General features: G+C 39.1%; 2 protein-coding genes across 5 annotated transcripts in view; one reads left to right on the forward strand and one right to left on the reverse strand.

The window, feature by feature from the left end:
• The window catches only part of arhgef12b (Rho guanine nucleotide exchange factor (GEF) 12b), a 63143-nt gene extending 62009 nt beyond the window's left edge, over positions 1–1134 (reverse strand). For all 3 annotated transcript variants that reach the window (XM_023273630.3, XM_023273629.3, XM_055017375.1), the window contains exon 1: positions 518–1134. In XM_023273630.3, coding sequence (XP_023129398.2) covers positions 518–549 — 32 coding nt within the window. In that variant the 5' untranslated portion in view covers positions 550–1134. The remainder of the gene's footprint in view (positions 1–517) is intronic.
• Positions 1135–3342: 2208 nt separating this feature from the next.
• Positions 3343–16652, forward strand: part of emsy (EMSY transcriptional repressor, BRCA2 interacting) — a 37465-nt gene continuing 24155 nt past the window's right edge. For both annotated transcript variants that reach the window (XM_055017330.1, XM_055017331.1), the window contains exons 1-11: positions 3343–3559; positions 5599–5707; positions 5978–6077; positions 6235–6309; positions 7928–8103; positions 8190–8345; positions 13583–13842; positions 13927–14167; positions 15168–15377; positions 15917–16066; positions 16244–16417. In XM_055017330.1, the coding sequence (XP_054873305.1) occupies positions 3557–3559; positions 5599–5707; positions 5978–6077; positions 6235–6309; positions 7928–8103; positions 8190–8345; positions 13583–13842; positions 13927–14167; positions 15168–15377; positions 15917–16066; positions 16244–16417 (1654 nt within the window). In that variant the 5' untranslated portion in view covers positions 3343–3556. The remainder of the gene's footprint in view (positions 3560–5598; positions 5708–5977; positions 6078–6234; positions 6310–7927; positions 8104–8189; positions 8346–13582; positions 13843–13926; positions 14168–15167; positions 15378–15916; positions 16067–16243; positions 16418–16652) is intronic.

The raw sequence follows: 16652 nt of genomic DNA on the forward strand, positions 1-16652 counted from the left end.
GCAAATGGGGAAAACCCCTGCAGCATGTAAGACGGTACGAACTCGATTGAGAAATCTGAGAATTTTAACTTGTTCTGCATTTATTACTCGGACTTATAACTTGCATGATTATTAAAGTGGTCTCACAATTGATCAAAGTCATGTATTTAATTCGTCGTACAAACAGCAACTGAAACATCCTTAAAAGTACTAAATTTAACCCTTTATACTTTATCAGCGAGCGGCTCAGACCGGAGTGCGGCGTGATCTGAGTTTGGTTTGCGTTACAACCAACTTAACCAACTAATTCGGATTTGTGGAAACTTGGGGGACTTTTTAGGTAATCACTTTAATGCCGAATTAACCACAAGAAAAAACTGAATTAAAATTGTACCTATGTGATGTTGTGCTAGCTGTGTGCGTTTGCTGACATGTAGGTAAATCTTAAATTCGGTGATTTTTAAACAGAGTTCGGCATGATGCGGTTAGTTCTGTTCCCAAACAGCATATAAAGTCAGAAAAGAAGTATTTATCTCACCTGTCAGTGAGTGTTGACTGTGTGCCACTCATTGGATCTTCCCTTGTGAGTTTCCGAGGGCTTCACCGGAATAACATTTTAATCATAAAGTCTTTATTAATTAAAACAGCTTCTTTATTCTGTCTCCTGGGTGTCCGCCCATGTCCCAAAAACGCGTCCTCACATCCAGCATGAAGACAGAAAGGAGCGCTTTCTGAAAAAATCCCAGCAGAGAGCGACGTTGCCTGTAATCCAGAAGAAGTGTGCAGCTTTTTTCTTTTTCTTTTTGTCTGGGTGTGAATCAGAAAGCAGCGGTTGTCTGCATCAGAGGAGACATCTGGAAAACCTTAGAGCCTCTAAAAAGTCTCCTCACTTTCTCACATTACCTCAAGCAGAAGAAAAAGTTGCTATTTTCCTGAGAAAATCCTTCCATGATGAGCCTGTTTTCCGATGTCAGGCCAGGAAAAGTCCGTCAAACTTTGGCTCCAAACTCCGAACTGAACTTTTTCTGGTTGTTTCCGCGGCGGTCCTCTGCGCTGATCCGATCCTGCAGCATCCTCCGGCAGGTCGGCTCGGTTAAATGCAAACTAACGTGCAAACAGCAGAGCGGCGATCCGCTGTGTGATGCAAATGGAAAAAAGGAAATGCTCGATGCCCCCTCCCCAAAAACGGGAAAAGAAAAAAAAAAACGGGACAAAAACCCACCTTCCGTGCCGGTGCGTTCAGGAGCTCCTCGGAGATTCCATAACTGTCACGATGTAGAGTTTTCTTTCTTTTTTTCCTTTTTTTTTAACTTAATCTCACAAGTAAACACGTTCATGTGTAGCAGGATAAACACAGTCATGCTAAATTTAATTAATCTGATTATACATACACGCTAACACACACTGAATGCAATTAAAGTACAAACTTATGCAGATATTTTACAAGAAAGTCCACCAGCTTCCACTTTATTGCAGCTTTTCTGTCTTTCACTTTTTACTTTACCACAGAAAAATGTGCAAAACGTGCATCTACCCACTACATTCATCCCTCAGTTACATTTGAAGGTTAGTTTTAAGAAAAATATTTCAAATACAGTACATGCTCATTAAATCTGGTGCGTTATTAACGATTAAAGCAGCTATTTACGACTTGAAAAGCACTTTTTCTGGACCAAAGGGGTCACATTTCCAGTATTCCAAAATAAAATAAGTAAAGATTTAAGAAAAGTCTAAAAATTATTACAAATATGTATAACAGAACTTTTAATATTCGTCTTTCCTTCCTTGCTAACATCTGAAGACAACTTAAGTTTTTCCCGCTGACCCTATGACCTTTGAATGAACTGTATATAAAGAACTTTAAGATAATGTACACAGTAAAAAAAAAATGTTCAGTTAAAAAAATGCTGAAAGGATGTAAATAACAACAAATATCCTCATATAACAACATATAACATATATCAAATAAAGGACTATCTTAAAATAATGATAACTTATAGGTTATTTAAATACAGTAAAACAGTGTAATTGTACAACTGTAAATGAACCAATTACCTTTTGTAAAAATACAAAAAGGAATTTGTTTTGATGTGGACATTATTTGCAGTTTTTTATAGTTAACATGTAAATTACAGCTTTCTTCTAGCATTTTTTTTTTCAATTATTATCTATAATTTAACTGAACAGGAAATGTGGTGTGACGTGGCAGGTTTGAGTGTCCCTGTGGTCATTTTGAATGTCTTCATGGTCATTCAGGATCTCTTTATGGTCATTTTGGTTTCCTCATCAATCATTTTGCATCTTTTAGTGGTAATCTTGCATATTTTCTGCATTTTTTTGGTCTGTAAGCAGTCGAGTTTGAACCTTTGTGGTTACTTTGAGTCTCTTCTTGCTAATTTTGAATCTCTTTTAGGCCATTTTACGTCTTAGTCTTTGTGTAGCATTTTTCCTTAGTTATTTTCAATCTTTGTGTTTGTTTTGAGTCTCTTTTTAGCCCTTTTAGTAAGTGTTACTGTCGCTTCATGTAACCTATATGAGGTTCGAGCTGCTTAGCTCTCTTACCACTTGGAATCCTGAGTCAGTAGGTTGATTAAATAAACTTGCCATGTTCATAATACTATAAATTCCTGCATTGCACTGAAAATAAATTAGATTTATTTCTTCATATTCAGATCACTCTTCTTCACAGATATCTTTGACTACCTCGGTATCAAATAAGCTCACTGTTGAACCACAAGGCTCAATCTAAGGTTGAATTTTTGGCTTTATATGCATCCTGAAACACTTGATTTCCCTCTTTTTTTCTCTGAAAAATGTGCAACTAACAGTCAGGGTGATATAAAATATTTCTGAAAAAGCCAAAAGTTACAAACCGGTGCTCCTCAACATCCTGCACAACACTGCAGATCAGGTCACAACTGAACCCAACAGGAAATTATTTACATATGCTGTGCTGTTTTACTTAAAGGAATATGAAGAAGCAACAACATGTTGCCTGTGAGGTGATGAGTAGAGTAGTTTCAGGAGAAAACTGAAAACAAAGCAAACAAATAAAAGAGAGAAGTCCAGATGCCTTTTATTAAAGTTCTTAGGTTTAGTAAGACCTGGGGGACTGAGAATCTACACAGACAACATAACATTTCACATTATTTTATTGTCATTAACAATAATAAACAATAATATAACAATAATAATAAAACTTGTGTTGATGTACATTTGTTTATATGAATGGGACAGTTTGTTTGACTTTAAACCAGTTGCGAAGCTGTGCTTGGCTCCAGATGAACAGTATTTACAGCAACCAGCCTGTAGGTGGCAGTGCTGCGCTTCCACATAAGAAGAAGAAGCTGTTATTATCCCACGAAGAAGAACTCATACATCCACAGGCTAACCGCTACTTAGCAGACAACATAAACACTGGCACATCTTTGGGGAGAACGGGTCATTTTAGCAGTTTAGATCTTGTTTTTCGTGGAGAATTCCTACATGATGCGGTAGATTAGCTGAATGTCTCATGACCAGCCATGTCCGATCGGGTCTGGGATTTACGGAGGCCTTGAAGTTGTCCTTCTAACGGATGGTAAGATTTGTCTAATAGGAGCAGCTAGCTAGCTAGCTAAGCTAACATCATCTATTGCAAAGGTTTTCTGTTCGCGGTGCCTGAATTTAATGTCACTCTGTTGTTGTTGAACCTAAGAGGATTTAACTGGTTTTATAAATGTATTGTAAAGGCACTGGGATGTTTTGCATCGCAGCGGATCAGGGGAGAGCTTGATGAAAGCGTTGACGAGCCTTTCCCGCTGTGCTGACAGAGTTTGACCCAGAAAATAGAACAGTTAAATATTTCTTAGCTTCTCCTGAAATAACGGAATATGCTAGGAAAAAACTTACACGTTTGTAAGTCTGAGAGCCTTCTGTCACTTTCGGCTCATGAATTGTTGATCTAAGCTGCATCTGAATTAAACAAAATGTCATATTTTTGTGTGCTGTTGGCCTTGTTTTGTAGTCAGTCAAAGGCCCAGTGATGGGCGGTGCTGCTCACTGTATGAACAATAGTCAGGACTTAAATGCACAGTATAGGGGGCTGGTCAAGAGACCATCCTGTACCCTGGTTTCTTAAATCATTTATTGCATCAAATTAACTAAAATTAATGTGCTTGATTTGAATCATAATTTTCATCTTTCTGATGATTATTATTGTCCATAAGCAACAAATATTGTCTTTGTTGCCACAACAACCAGACTTACATCATATTTATCTGTGCCGTCAACTACATTGTCAAAAATGATTGATGCAGTTAACAATTACTTTCATTCTTGACAAATCTGTTTGATTATTTTTTCAATTAATCGAAAGTTTGGTCCATTCGAAGTCAGAAAATGGTGAAAAATGCTCAGAAAAGGGAACAAAAACTTCATCAGCACACTTCAGCATTTATATTTACAGTTTCACACTCACACACATACGCACAGTGTTTCCTAAAACTCACGAAGACAAATGTTTTGTTTTGTTTTTTCATTTCCACAACCCAAAGATATTCAGTTTAATGTCATAGAAGAGGAAAGAATTTTTTTTTTAAAATCTGGAGTCAGATATTTTATTTATTCAAAACTATTCTTAACTGTTCAACATAAGACAACTGATTATCAAAATAGTTGGCAACACTTCATACCTAATTTCATAACTAATTAATTATTTGTTGCAAGTCTAATAAAAACGCAGCAGTGAGCTACACCTTTGCAACTGATGACACCAGGACTAAGCAATTCACCAATCTCAAATTGACATTGTGATTTGAAACAATTAACAGATTTGTTGTATGTCCTTTGTGTCATTTATTTACAACAAAACTCACCAATTGTCCTTTTTATAATCAGTATCTTGAGAGGTTTTTTGTAAAGCCTAATACCCAAATAGAGAAAAATGAAGGTATTTTTGGTGACTGTTGTGTAATTTAAATTAATTATTTAACTCATTTGCTGCCTCAACTCTGTTTCACAGTTCAGTGTTAAAAACAAAGTCTAATTTTGCAGTAGTATGCCCTGACAACAGTACTGAAACATCTGTGGTACAAAAGCTTGAGTTTTTTTGCACCTTTCTAAACTCTCAACAATGTACTTTTGTCCATCTGTGTTTTGCATAATCGCTGAATTGTTCTAGCATGTTGCTAATTAGCAGAGTAATTACTTTCAGCAGCTCTTCCGCAAGCAGAGCTTCTTTATAGGGAACATTTTTCCAGGTTAACTCGATGGCACGTAATTAAAATATATCAAGAATTTCAAAAAACAGCTTACACTGGGTTTATTCCCCTCAGCATACAACTATTGATAGATTATTATCTCGTCACTCAGACTTTTCCTGCATGGCAAAGCTTTAAAATTCTTTATTTTGTTTAGAATTAGAGGGAACTTCAACATATCATTATTGTGTTAATTTTTAGACATCAGTACAGTTAGAGTAAACAAATGGTACAATCAGGAAGAAGTGAACGCATTCAATGGATGTAAACTTTTCTATCTTAGACCTCATGATATCTAATAGGATTGGTTATGATAAATGGCATATAGCATCATAGGAAATGTGGTCTTAACTCAGATTGCTGTTCTGTCTCCTCTCAGCCCATGATTCAGCTGGAGAAACCGGTGCTCACTGGTACCATGCCGGTGGTATGGCCCACCATCCTTGACCTGGGCAGGGATGAGTGCAAAAGAATTCTCCGTAAACTGGGTATGTTCAAAGAAGAAAAGATGAATAATGAGCCATCTAAGAGTAAAACACAATATGAACAATATTTTTCACATCAAGTGGAGCAGATTACACTCACAACGCTTTTGTGTCCAAGCTGCCTTTGATTTTTGATCAAACTTAAAGAGACATAAACTAGATTTCGTATTTTTGTCCGTTGTGTTAAAATGGCAGCAGCTGCAAAAAAAAGTAATCAGATGTTTAATAGGTTTCCGTGCTGCCTGTTGTTTGATGTGTGTTTCTGTCTCCCAGAGCTGGAGGCTTATGCTGGAGTCATCAGCGCCCTGCGAGCCCAAGGAGACCTGACGAAGGACAAGAAGGACCTGCTGGGAGAGCTCACTAAAATCCTCGGGTAGCTGATCCCTTCGTATTCCAAATCTGGTTGATGGAGATAAATAACAGCTTCAATTTCCTCACTGCACAAATTGAAGGAAGAGCACAAAATACAAAATATGCTTCACGTGAAATTTTTTTTTTTCTTTTTCCCATCTACACTCTCATCCTTCCAGCATCTCAACAGAGCGCCATCGAGCAGAAGTCCGCAGGGCCGTCAATGATGAACGCCTCACCACCATTGCGTATCAGTAAGTGTGCAACTTTAGTCGTGTTTTTATCTGTTTTCTTCAAAACACTGCTCAGTTATTTGCTTGTTTCAGCAATTATGAGCTTTTTGAGTACATAGATTAGACTTTCTTTTAACTTACTTGTTTACATGAAAGTACAGGCTTTAAACAACAGCACACTCTCTTCAGAACACTTCAGTAATGACAAGACGGCAATGTGAATGGCCAAGATTTCAGTGCAGTGTTGGGACAGTGAGCTCCACAGCTGTAAGCTAATGTTGCAATACTTTTGTGTGGAAATCTGGTTGCAATTGCAAATGAATAATATAAATCTGCAGCAAAAGTGGAACTTTGACAACAATGAAACATAGGCATGATAATTATTGTGCCAAATGTCAGATTCAATTTTATTCATGCAGCACAAATTTACAATGGAAATCATGCCAGGATATTTCACATAGCAAATTCAAGACATTATGAATGTCATATTACAGAGAGAAAACCCAGTGAATCCAATGATTCCTTTTCAGCAACACTGTGGTGACAGTGTGAAGAAAAAAAACTCTCTTTTAATAAGAAAAACCTCCAGCAGAGCCAGGCTCAGGGAGGGCAGCCGTCTGCCTCAACTGGTTGGGGTGAGTGGAGAGAGAAAAGGATAGTAGTGACAAAAAGACTGTTGTTAAAGATCCATGGTCTGCTGTAAAACACCACAAAACACTGCTGTGATCTATTAGGGATAGAATAGTATAGAGTTAAGTTTTAATGTTCCAGGGGAGAAATTTGGCGTGGACATAATATGGCATCGGACATAGACAACATGTACAAAAAGACACAGTGCAGATGTTCACAGTAACATCACTGAACGCAATAAGGCAAAAGAAATAAATAACCAAATGAAATAACAGGCCTCTACTTTGGTCCAATCGCAACTCTAGCTGTAAAATTTCATATAAACCTTCATAGATGTAGATTGATTTAGCAGTACCCTTTCTTTTAGCACCGTCATCAGGTCAACTTGGAAACCTCCTGATATTCCCATCAGCCTCAGCTGTAGTTAGTTACTTCCTGCTGAATAAAGCTCTTGTTCTCCACAAACTCTTTCATTTTCTAGCTCTCTCTTCCACCACAGCAACCTTCATTACTACAGCTAACACCGTTCAGATGCTTTGCTGGACCAATATCCAATGAGAAGCCTCAATAATGACATTTGAGAAATCTGCAACTATTACTTTGACTGGAGTGAAGATCCTTCTGTTGCTTTCACTTTCCGAATGACATTACAGACATCTGGAATATGAATTCTGACTAGTCACAGTGTAATCACAGTTAATCAAAACTTACACCTACACCAACTGAATACAAAGAATACAAAGCCTCATATGCACCCTCTGATGACAAAATCAACATCGCTTTGACCCTTGAGGATGCAGAAAGTACAGCACTTAACTTAGACTTGTTAAATGTTCAGTAAAGTTGATGCTCTTCACCATTAGTGGATTTGAATAATTCTGAAAATGTGCTATTGTCCGTCTCCTCAGATTAAGTCACTCTTTCTACCAGATATAAAGTTGTTTCATACATGTGCAGCATTGAACTGCGGATTGTTTTTGTTAAAAACGGTGCATCACATCTTTTCCAGCATGTCTGGTCCCAACAGCTCATCTGAATGGTCAATTGAAGGACGCCGGCTCGTCCCTCTGATGCCGAGGCTGGTCCCCCAGACGGCCTTCACAGTCACCGCTAACGCTGTGGCCAGCGCAACAGCCAATCAGAATGCCTCCCTGCTGCTGCCAGCAGAAACAGGAAACAAAGAAGGTAGGCCAGACGCACTCTGTGTTGGAGTCGAGGGTGTGTTGAGGCGCTGCAGACTTGGAATTATGTGTTCCATTTCCTCCCTGCAGTGGTTGTATGTTACTCCTACACGAGCACCACCTGCACCTCCACCAGCGCCACGGCGACCAGTGGGCCCATCGGAGCGACAGTGAAATCTCCACGCCCTCCAAGCCCTTCATCCAACGTGGTGGTGCTGCCCAGCGGGAGCACTGTGTATGTAAAAAGTGAGTGTCGACAACAACAAAGCAACACAAACATCTGTCCATTTATTCCTTTGGCTTTAAAGGATAGAAGAGTCTAAAACTTGTAGGAATTTTTGTGAGAAAATTAAAAGGGATCAATAGTTGTGTAGTTGAGTAAAGACCTTCGGGCGGGACAGAAGTATTATCAGAGAAGAAATGATATATTATTGCCTATTAGAAAACTAATCCAGCTGAATTCATTCTCAGAATTACAGTCAAGATATGAAATAAGTTTGTTGTTGTTGCACAGGAGAACAGGCTTGTAGAGGACACCTCAGTGGAATAAGTCACATTGGCATTTTTTTAATTTAGTGTATTTTTTCTTCAGTAAACAATGTCCCTGTTAAAGAATAGTGTCATATACTCATAAATATACTAAGTTAGATGGGCAGGTTAACTCTCCCAAAATCTGCCAGCTGGTTTGAAAGGCATGTAATCTTTAAAATATTAATAGATAAATCCGATTCATATATATATATATATATATATATATATATATATATATATATATATATATATATATATATATATATATATATATATATATATATATATATATATATATATATACATACATACATACATACATACACACACACACACACACACACACACACACACACACACACACACACACACACACACACACACACACACACACACACACACACACACACACACACATACATACATACATACATACATACATATATATATATATATATATATAAGTGGTGGGACGCGATTAAAAAAATTTAACTAATTACAGGCTTTGTAATTAATTAGTTTATAAACAAAAAGTTTATAGTTAAGTTTTTAAAAGAGATATTTTTGTTGTTTAGGTTATTCCTCCTCCAAGGAGGCAGAGCCTCGATGGAGTAAAAACTTAAACCACAAAAATGTTTCATTTCTATTTTTCATCTGTCTGCTACATTCACAGATTACCGCAAATCTAAGTGCAATTATAGCGATTTTATTCAACATTTTAAGACTTTCTGTAAATTCAAGCACTGTCTAGAAAAATGGTCTATTATGGGATGGCTACACCGTTAGCCGTTAGCATGACTCGTAGCTAACGTTAGCTCTGGTGCTAACAGCAACATGTTTTACATTGAGGTGATACCGTCGGCTTGAATTGCTGCAGTGATCAGAAAACTCTTTGTTGTACAATTTGCACACAACCAGGCTTTTATCCAAGCTGCCATCAGGAAGATTTTTAAAAGAATCCAAAGTTGTTTAAATCAATCCAACTGGACTTTAATAAGGTTCCTTGAAGACATTTCACCTCTCATCCAAGAGGCATCTTCAGTTCTGGTGGTGGTTGATGTTGCCTCAGCTTATAACGTCTGTGAGGTGTGGTCAGTGCTATTCGTATTCCGACGACCATTGCCAAGACCTGTCTGGTTCCTCAACGATGGTTGTTGGCAGCCAGGGAGTGACAATGGGGGTTGTTGAAATGCGAGTTTCACCGAGCCCTTGTATGCTAATGGTGGTCATTAGCATGAGCCACTTCACATGAGTCATTCTGCTGAGTAGTGGTTTTGGGGAGTTTTGAAAGGACCTGATTGTAAATCGGCGAAAGATGATGTCGCAGACCACCCCCCCATTCAGAGATGGCTTCTGTACTTCGACATGGATGGCTTCTTTCATTCCTCTCTCAAACGATCTGATTCTTATCTTGACCCATGTGTCGTCCACGTATCGGAACCAGTGGCTCGGTGTTGCTCCGTTGAAAGAGGTCAGGGCCCTGTGTTCCACTTCTTCCATGTACAGATTGGCCACAATAGGAGACACTGGCAAGCCCATGGCACATCTATGTTTCTGCCATGGGCTCGCCAGATGGTTTGAGAGATGAAACGTCTTCAAGGAACTTTCTTAAAGTCCAGTTGTATTGATTTAAACAACTTTGGATAACCATGACCTGGATGAATGAGAAACTACACAGACATTTTTAAAAGAAAACTTTCTGCCCAACAAGCTCAATCTTATCTTCCTTCACTGTTCACCAGTGCCTGATTTCACTCAGAGCTGCCTGTGCTTCTTCTTCATGGCTACAAACAGACTTTAGGTTCATTACCGCCACCTACTGGGCTGGAGTGTTCATCAGACTTACTGGCGTGCCAGAAATGAGGGAACTGAGGAGGGTGCAATTAATTGCATTATTATTTTTAACACGTTATTTTCGCTGTAATTAATCAATCGAAATTAACGCGTTAAAGTCCCAGCCCTAATATACATATATACACACACACACACGTGGACAAAATTGTTGGTGCCCCTCGGTTAATGAAAGAAAAACCCATGGTCACAGAAATAATTTGAATCTGACAAAAGTAATAATAAATAAAAATTCTATGAAAATTAACCAATGAAAATCAGACATTGCTTTTGAAATGTGGTTTAACAGAATTATTTTAAAAAATAAACTCATGAAACAGGCCTGGACAAAAATGATGGTACCCGTAACTTAATATTTTGTTGCACAACCTTTTGAGGCAATCACTGCAATCAAACCATTTGTGTAACTGTCAGTGAGACTTCTGCACCTCTCAGCAGGTATTCTGGTCCACTCCTCATCAGCAGACTGCTCCAGTTGTCTCAGGTTTGAAGGTTCCTTCTCCAGACGGCATGTTTCAGCTCCTTCCACAGATGTTCAATAGGATTTAGATCAGGGCTCATAGAAGGTCACTTCAGAATAGTCCAGTGTTTTCCTCTTAGCCATTCTTGGGTGTTTTTAGTTGTGTGTTTTGGCTCATTATCCTGTTGCAAGACCCATGACCTGTGACTGAGACCAAGCTTTCTGACACTGGGCAGCACATTTCTCTCTAGAATACCTTGATAGTCATGAGATTTCATTGAACCCTGCACAGATTCAAGACATCCTGTGCCAGATGCAGCAAAGCAGCTCCAGAACATAACAGAGCCTCCTCCATGTTTTACTGTAGGGACACTGTTCTTTTCTTGATATGCTTCATTTTTGGGTCTATGAACATAGAGCTGATGTGCCAAAAAGTTCCAGTTTTGTCTCGTCTGTCCAGAGGACATTCTCCCAGAAGCTTTGTGGCTTGTCAACATGCAGTTTGGTAAATTCCACTCTGGCTTTTTTATGATTTGTTTTCAACAATGGTGTCCTCCTTGGTCGTCTCCCATGAGTCCACTTTGGCTTAAACAACGACGGATGGTGCGATCTGACACTGATGTACCTTGACCTTGGAGTTCACCTTTAATGTCTTTAGAGGTTGTTCTGGGCTATTTTGTTACCATTCCTATTATCCGTCTCTTCTATTTGTCATCAATTTTCCTCCTGTGGCCACGTCCAGGGAGGTTGGCTACAGTCCCATGGATCTTACATTTCTGAATAATATGTGCAACTGTAGTCACAGGAACATCAAGCTACTTGGAGATGGTCTTATAGCCTTTACCTTTAACATGCTGGTCTATAATTTTCTTTCTAATCTCCTGAGACAACTCTCTCCTTGGCTTCCTCTGGTCCATGTTTAGTGTGGTACACACACTTTTTTTTTCTTTTTTAATGGTTTATGACATTATACCTGTCTTATACTACTAAAGTTCTCTCGGCTTCTAGCTGTGGTTGTTGCTTCCGTTAAGGTGCAGAACTTTATATTGCAGTAAAAAATGAGCCCACAGTGAGGAAAAACATGAGAGCAGCAAACAAAATGCTTAGAAAATGCTCGCAGTTCAGAGGGTCATTACTTCTCTCATGTCTGTTTTAGTGGTTGTGGTTTGACTTGGAGAGCAAAGGCTGGATTTCTATGTGTTCTTTGCATATGTGATGCGAGTGTGTTGAAGCTAAAGTGGAATATTTTCTTGAGAGGAGCTTTCCAGTAGTCTGAAGTGAAACAGTGTTTTTTTTATCCAGAATTTTCTCAAAATAAGTGCTGATCTGATTGAATGCAGTGACCATATTACAGTTTTTGATATAATTCCTGTACCACTGTTTCATTTTAAACTCCATCCATCCATCCATTATCTATACACCGCTTAATCCTCACTAGGGTCATGGGGGGGCTGGAGTCTATCCCAGCTGACTCAGGTGAAGGCAGGGGACACCCTAGACAGGTCACCAGTCTGTCACAGGGCTACATACAGAGACAAACAATCACTCTCACATTCACACCTACGGGCAATTTAGAATGATCAATTAACCTCAGCATAATTTTGGACTGTGGGAGGAAGCCGGAGTACCCGGAAAAAACCCACGCATGCACAGGGAGAACATGCAAACTCCATGCAGAAAGATCCCGGGAAAGCCGGGACGCGAACCAGGGATCTTCTAGCTGCAAGGTGAAAATGCTAACCACTACACCACTGTGCAGCCCTCATTTTAAACTCAATTTATTTTTATAGATTTTTTTCTCTAACCTTAGACAGGGAAGTAACATTCATAATATATATTGTAGTATCATAAGTAAGCAGAGAAATCACACAGTGGTGTTAACGTTTAGTGTCTCTTCGCCAAATGTTTTGGATTAATGAATTTTTAGGTCACTGCTCTGCTCAGACATTTATAAAATCTACTGATCAGCCTACATGGGGCGCTACAGGGTTTGTTTTCTTGTTACCAAGAGATTTAAACATTATTCTTCTGTCTACAGCTCATCTCCTGCCATGTATAAACGACCAGTGTTTCCACAGAACGAATGATTCAGAAATTTTCCCCTCAGTCAATCCCTTGAGTCTGGGATTTAAATTTCCTAAACACAGCAGCTCTCTCTTTTCGGATTTGCTGGATTTGGTTCGACAGTTCCACCAGCATCTGCTGCTGATTTTGCATGAGAATCAAACAGCAGCGTGACAACATAACATAGAAATGGACCCAGACATGGCAGAGACTCTGGACTATGTGATCAGAACTTCACAACAGGCCGTGTAGTTGTGTCTGTTACAGTTTCAGATTCACAGAATGTTTATAAATCAGTGGAGATGTTTGAAATGTTATTCGTGATTTTCCTCTGTAAACTTATACATGACATCCTTGGTTGAAAATTCCCATGGTGTCTTGTACAGTTAAGTCACTTTTTAACTCATTTGTCTTGTACTAAGTGGATTTGTGTCTTTTAGACTATTGGTTGGACGAAACGAGACATTTTTAAGCATCTTCTTGGACTTTTGGAAGTTTGACACACTGGCCCGTTGATTGATTAATTGATTAAATTATCATTAAGTCCTAAAATTTTTCCCTCCATTTCCCCCCGCAGGCGTGAGCTGCTCCGACGAAGATGAGAAGCCTCGTAAGCGACGGCGCACCAACTCTTCCAGCTCATCGCCAGTGATGCTGAAAGAGGTTTCCAAGGTGTCACCGCCGGTGTCCAAGAACATCACGGTGCCGGTGAGCGGCAGCCCCAAGATGAGCAACATCATGCAGAGCATCGCCAACTCCCTGCCGCCTCACCTGTCCCCCGTCAAGATCACCTTCACCAAGCCCACCATCCAGACCACCAACACCACCACGCAGAAGGTGAGCTCTTCATAATCTCCTTTGCCACCTCACCTTGTCTCTCTGCACGCTACTTGTGATTTTAATCAACTTGTGTTTGATCAGGTGATCATCGTGACGACGTCTCCGAGCTCCAATTTCGTGCCCAACATCCTCTCCAAGTCTCACGCCCACAACAACGCCGCCATGGCCAAGCTGGGCTCCACCTCCATGCTGACCACACCCACTCAGAAACAGACGGTGGTGTTTCCTGCCAACTCCAGCCCTTCCTCAAACCCCAACGCCATTGCAGTGACAACGGTGGTCTCCTCCACGCCCTCAGTGGTCATGTCAACTGTCGCTTCATGTATGTCCTTCCTCTGTACCCACTTATGGAGCATTTAATCCTCTATTTAGCATCTATAGTCTTCAGAATGTTGCTTGTGTTAGTTTGTAAAATAAAGCTGCATTTGCTTATTTTTTAAAATCAAATAATAGGTTTTAAAACAAAAATGTGCTGTATAAGATATCAGATAGACAGCGACAAAAATATGTGCAGACACATAATATTAAAATATTATAAAATATAAATACATGCACAATATTCAACTTGTAAAATCCATTAATTAAACAATAAAGTTGTGTAAAATAGGAGCACAGGCTAGAACAAATAGAGAGCAATTTGTAAGATCAATTTGTAAAATACAAAAAAAATATGTACATGGAAGGCAGTACAAGTCAAACATATCATGAAGTAATTATCAGTCCTAAAACGTGTTAGTTTTTCTATGTTCTTGTCTTTTGCTGCAACCTTAAAGCTGCTGTTGCTGATATTTCTGTCCACTGGAGGGCAGCAGAGAAAGCAATATATAATTATATAGTTTTTAAATAATAATACTAAACTTCTGATAAAAACAAACTCCTCATTTGTATTTTAAAATAAGTCCAACAGCAATTCTGACTAAACGGATTCAAAAAGGGAAGCTGTGTATATAAAAAGCAGCAAATTCTCACATTTGGGACCATCAGATTCTAATTCCTTATATAGCTGGTAATTATACTCTTCAAGTAAACTACTTGATTATTAAGTGACTATTTATTTCAGCTCAGTAGCACTTTTAGCATTGACTACCTGAGATCTATACCCTATACTGTCCACAAGCAGAATAATGGTTGGTTTCACCCTAAACGACAAGTACAAATAATCTGACTGACACTTTCTTTTAGATTTGCTGCTCATTAGTATAAATAGACTTAAACTAACTTGCACTTTCTGTGTAATTTTAACCACCTAATGTCTGTGTTTGAGCAGCCAGCGGTGCTACAATCACAGCAGCGTCTCTGACCGTCTCTGTTCACTGTTGCAGCTTCAGCCGGAGTGAAGGTGGCTTCGGCCAGACTTCCGTCTCCTAAAACCCTGGTGGGTTCACCCACCCAGATCCTGGCTCAGTTCCCCAAACAGCAGTCACCCAAACAGCTGCAGCAGAGTTCACCTTTAGGAGCCGGAGTCGGTCAGAGTCAAAGCACCAGCACATCACCAGGAACCAAACCCACCATCCAGATCAAACAGGAGTCCGGTCAGCAGAGTCCATCACTATTCATCTATTTCTTTCTCTCTGTCTTTCTATCTTTATCTCCTTCCTTCCTTCTTTCTTTAATCTCTTTCTTTATGTCTCATCTTTTTTTTATCTGTTTCTTAATATGCTGTATGTACTGTATGTATGTTTCTTTCTTTGACTTTATCTCTATTTTTATCTTTTTCTTTCTGTCTTTATCTCTTTCTTCATGTACTGTATACATGCATATCTTTCTGTCTTTCTTTCATCTCTCTATTTCTTGTTATCTCTGCCTTTATCACATTTTGTATTTTTTCTTCATTTTTCTTTTCTATTCTGTTTATCTCTCTTTCTTTCATTATCTTTTTCTTTGCCAAGTCTTCCTTCTATCAATTTGACGTCGTTCTTTTCTTTTTCCTTTCTTTTTCTCATATAATTTGACTGCATTTTAAAAGCATTATCAACACAATAGATAATCTGTTAATGAGAAGTTGTTGTAGAATAATGACTCAGTGCTGCAGCATGTGTTTGTGTTGACTAAATGTGTTGTGTTTGTGCAGGAGTGAAGATAATCACTCAGCAGGTGCAGCCGAGTAAAATCCTGCCCAAACCTTCATCTGTGGCTCTGTCCAGCAGCAGCTCGTCTCCCATCATGGTCGTCAGTAGCAACGGAGCCATCATGACCACCAAGCTGGTCACTCAGCCCACAGGTCAGAATCACGATTGCAGAACAAAATCCATCTTTAAAGTGTTGCATTATATGACTGTGTGATCAAATACAAAATTAAAAATCTGACTTTTTATAGCCGATTAATATTAGATGCTGCAGACAGAAGTAGGGAGGTTTGATACCAGGCCTGTTATTAACTCTGTGTTTTTGTGCACAGCTACACAGGCCACCTATACCAGACCCACTGTTAGTCCCAGCATCGGCGCCAGAATATCAGCCTCCAGTGGCGGGACTACCTACGTCAAGACCACCAGCGGCAGCATCATCACCGTGGTGCCCAAGTCTCTGGCTACTCTGGGTGGGAAGATCATCAGCAGCAACATCGTGTCTGGTGAGTCGGTGGCGTCCTGCAGCAGGGTTTTCTGCATCTGTTTTTACAGTTTCTAATAGAATGTTATAATAATAATAATAAATTTTATTTATAAAGCGCTTTTCCAAAAACTCAAAGACGCTGTACATAAAATACAATAAGATAAAACAAAACTGTTAATTAAAATCAATAGATAGTAAAACAAGTTCAAGATAAAATACAGAATCACTTAAGGAAAGCAGATCTAAAAAGGTGA

This window comes from Amphiprion ocellaris, chromosome 14 (genome assembly GCF_022539595.1).
Source record: "Amphiprion ocellaris isolate individual 3 ecotype Okinawa chromosome 14, ASM2253959v1, whole genome shotgun sequence".
NCBI classification, from domain to species: domain Eukaryota; kingdom Metazoa; phylum Chordata; class Actinopteri; family Pomacentridae; genus Amphiprion; species Amphiprion ocellaris.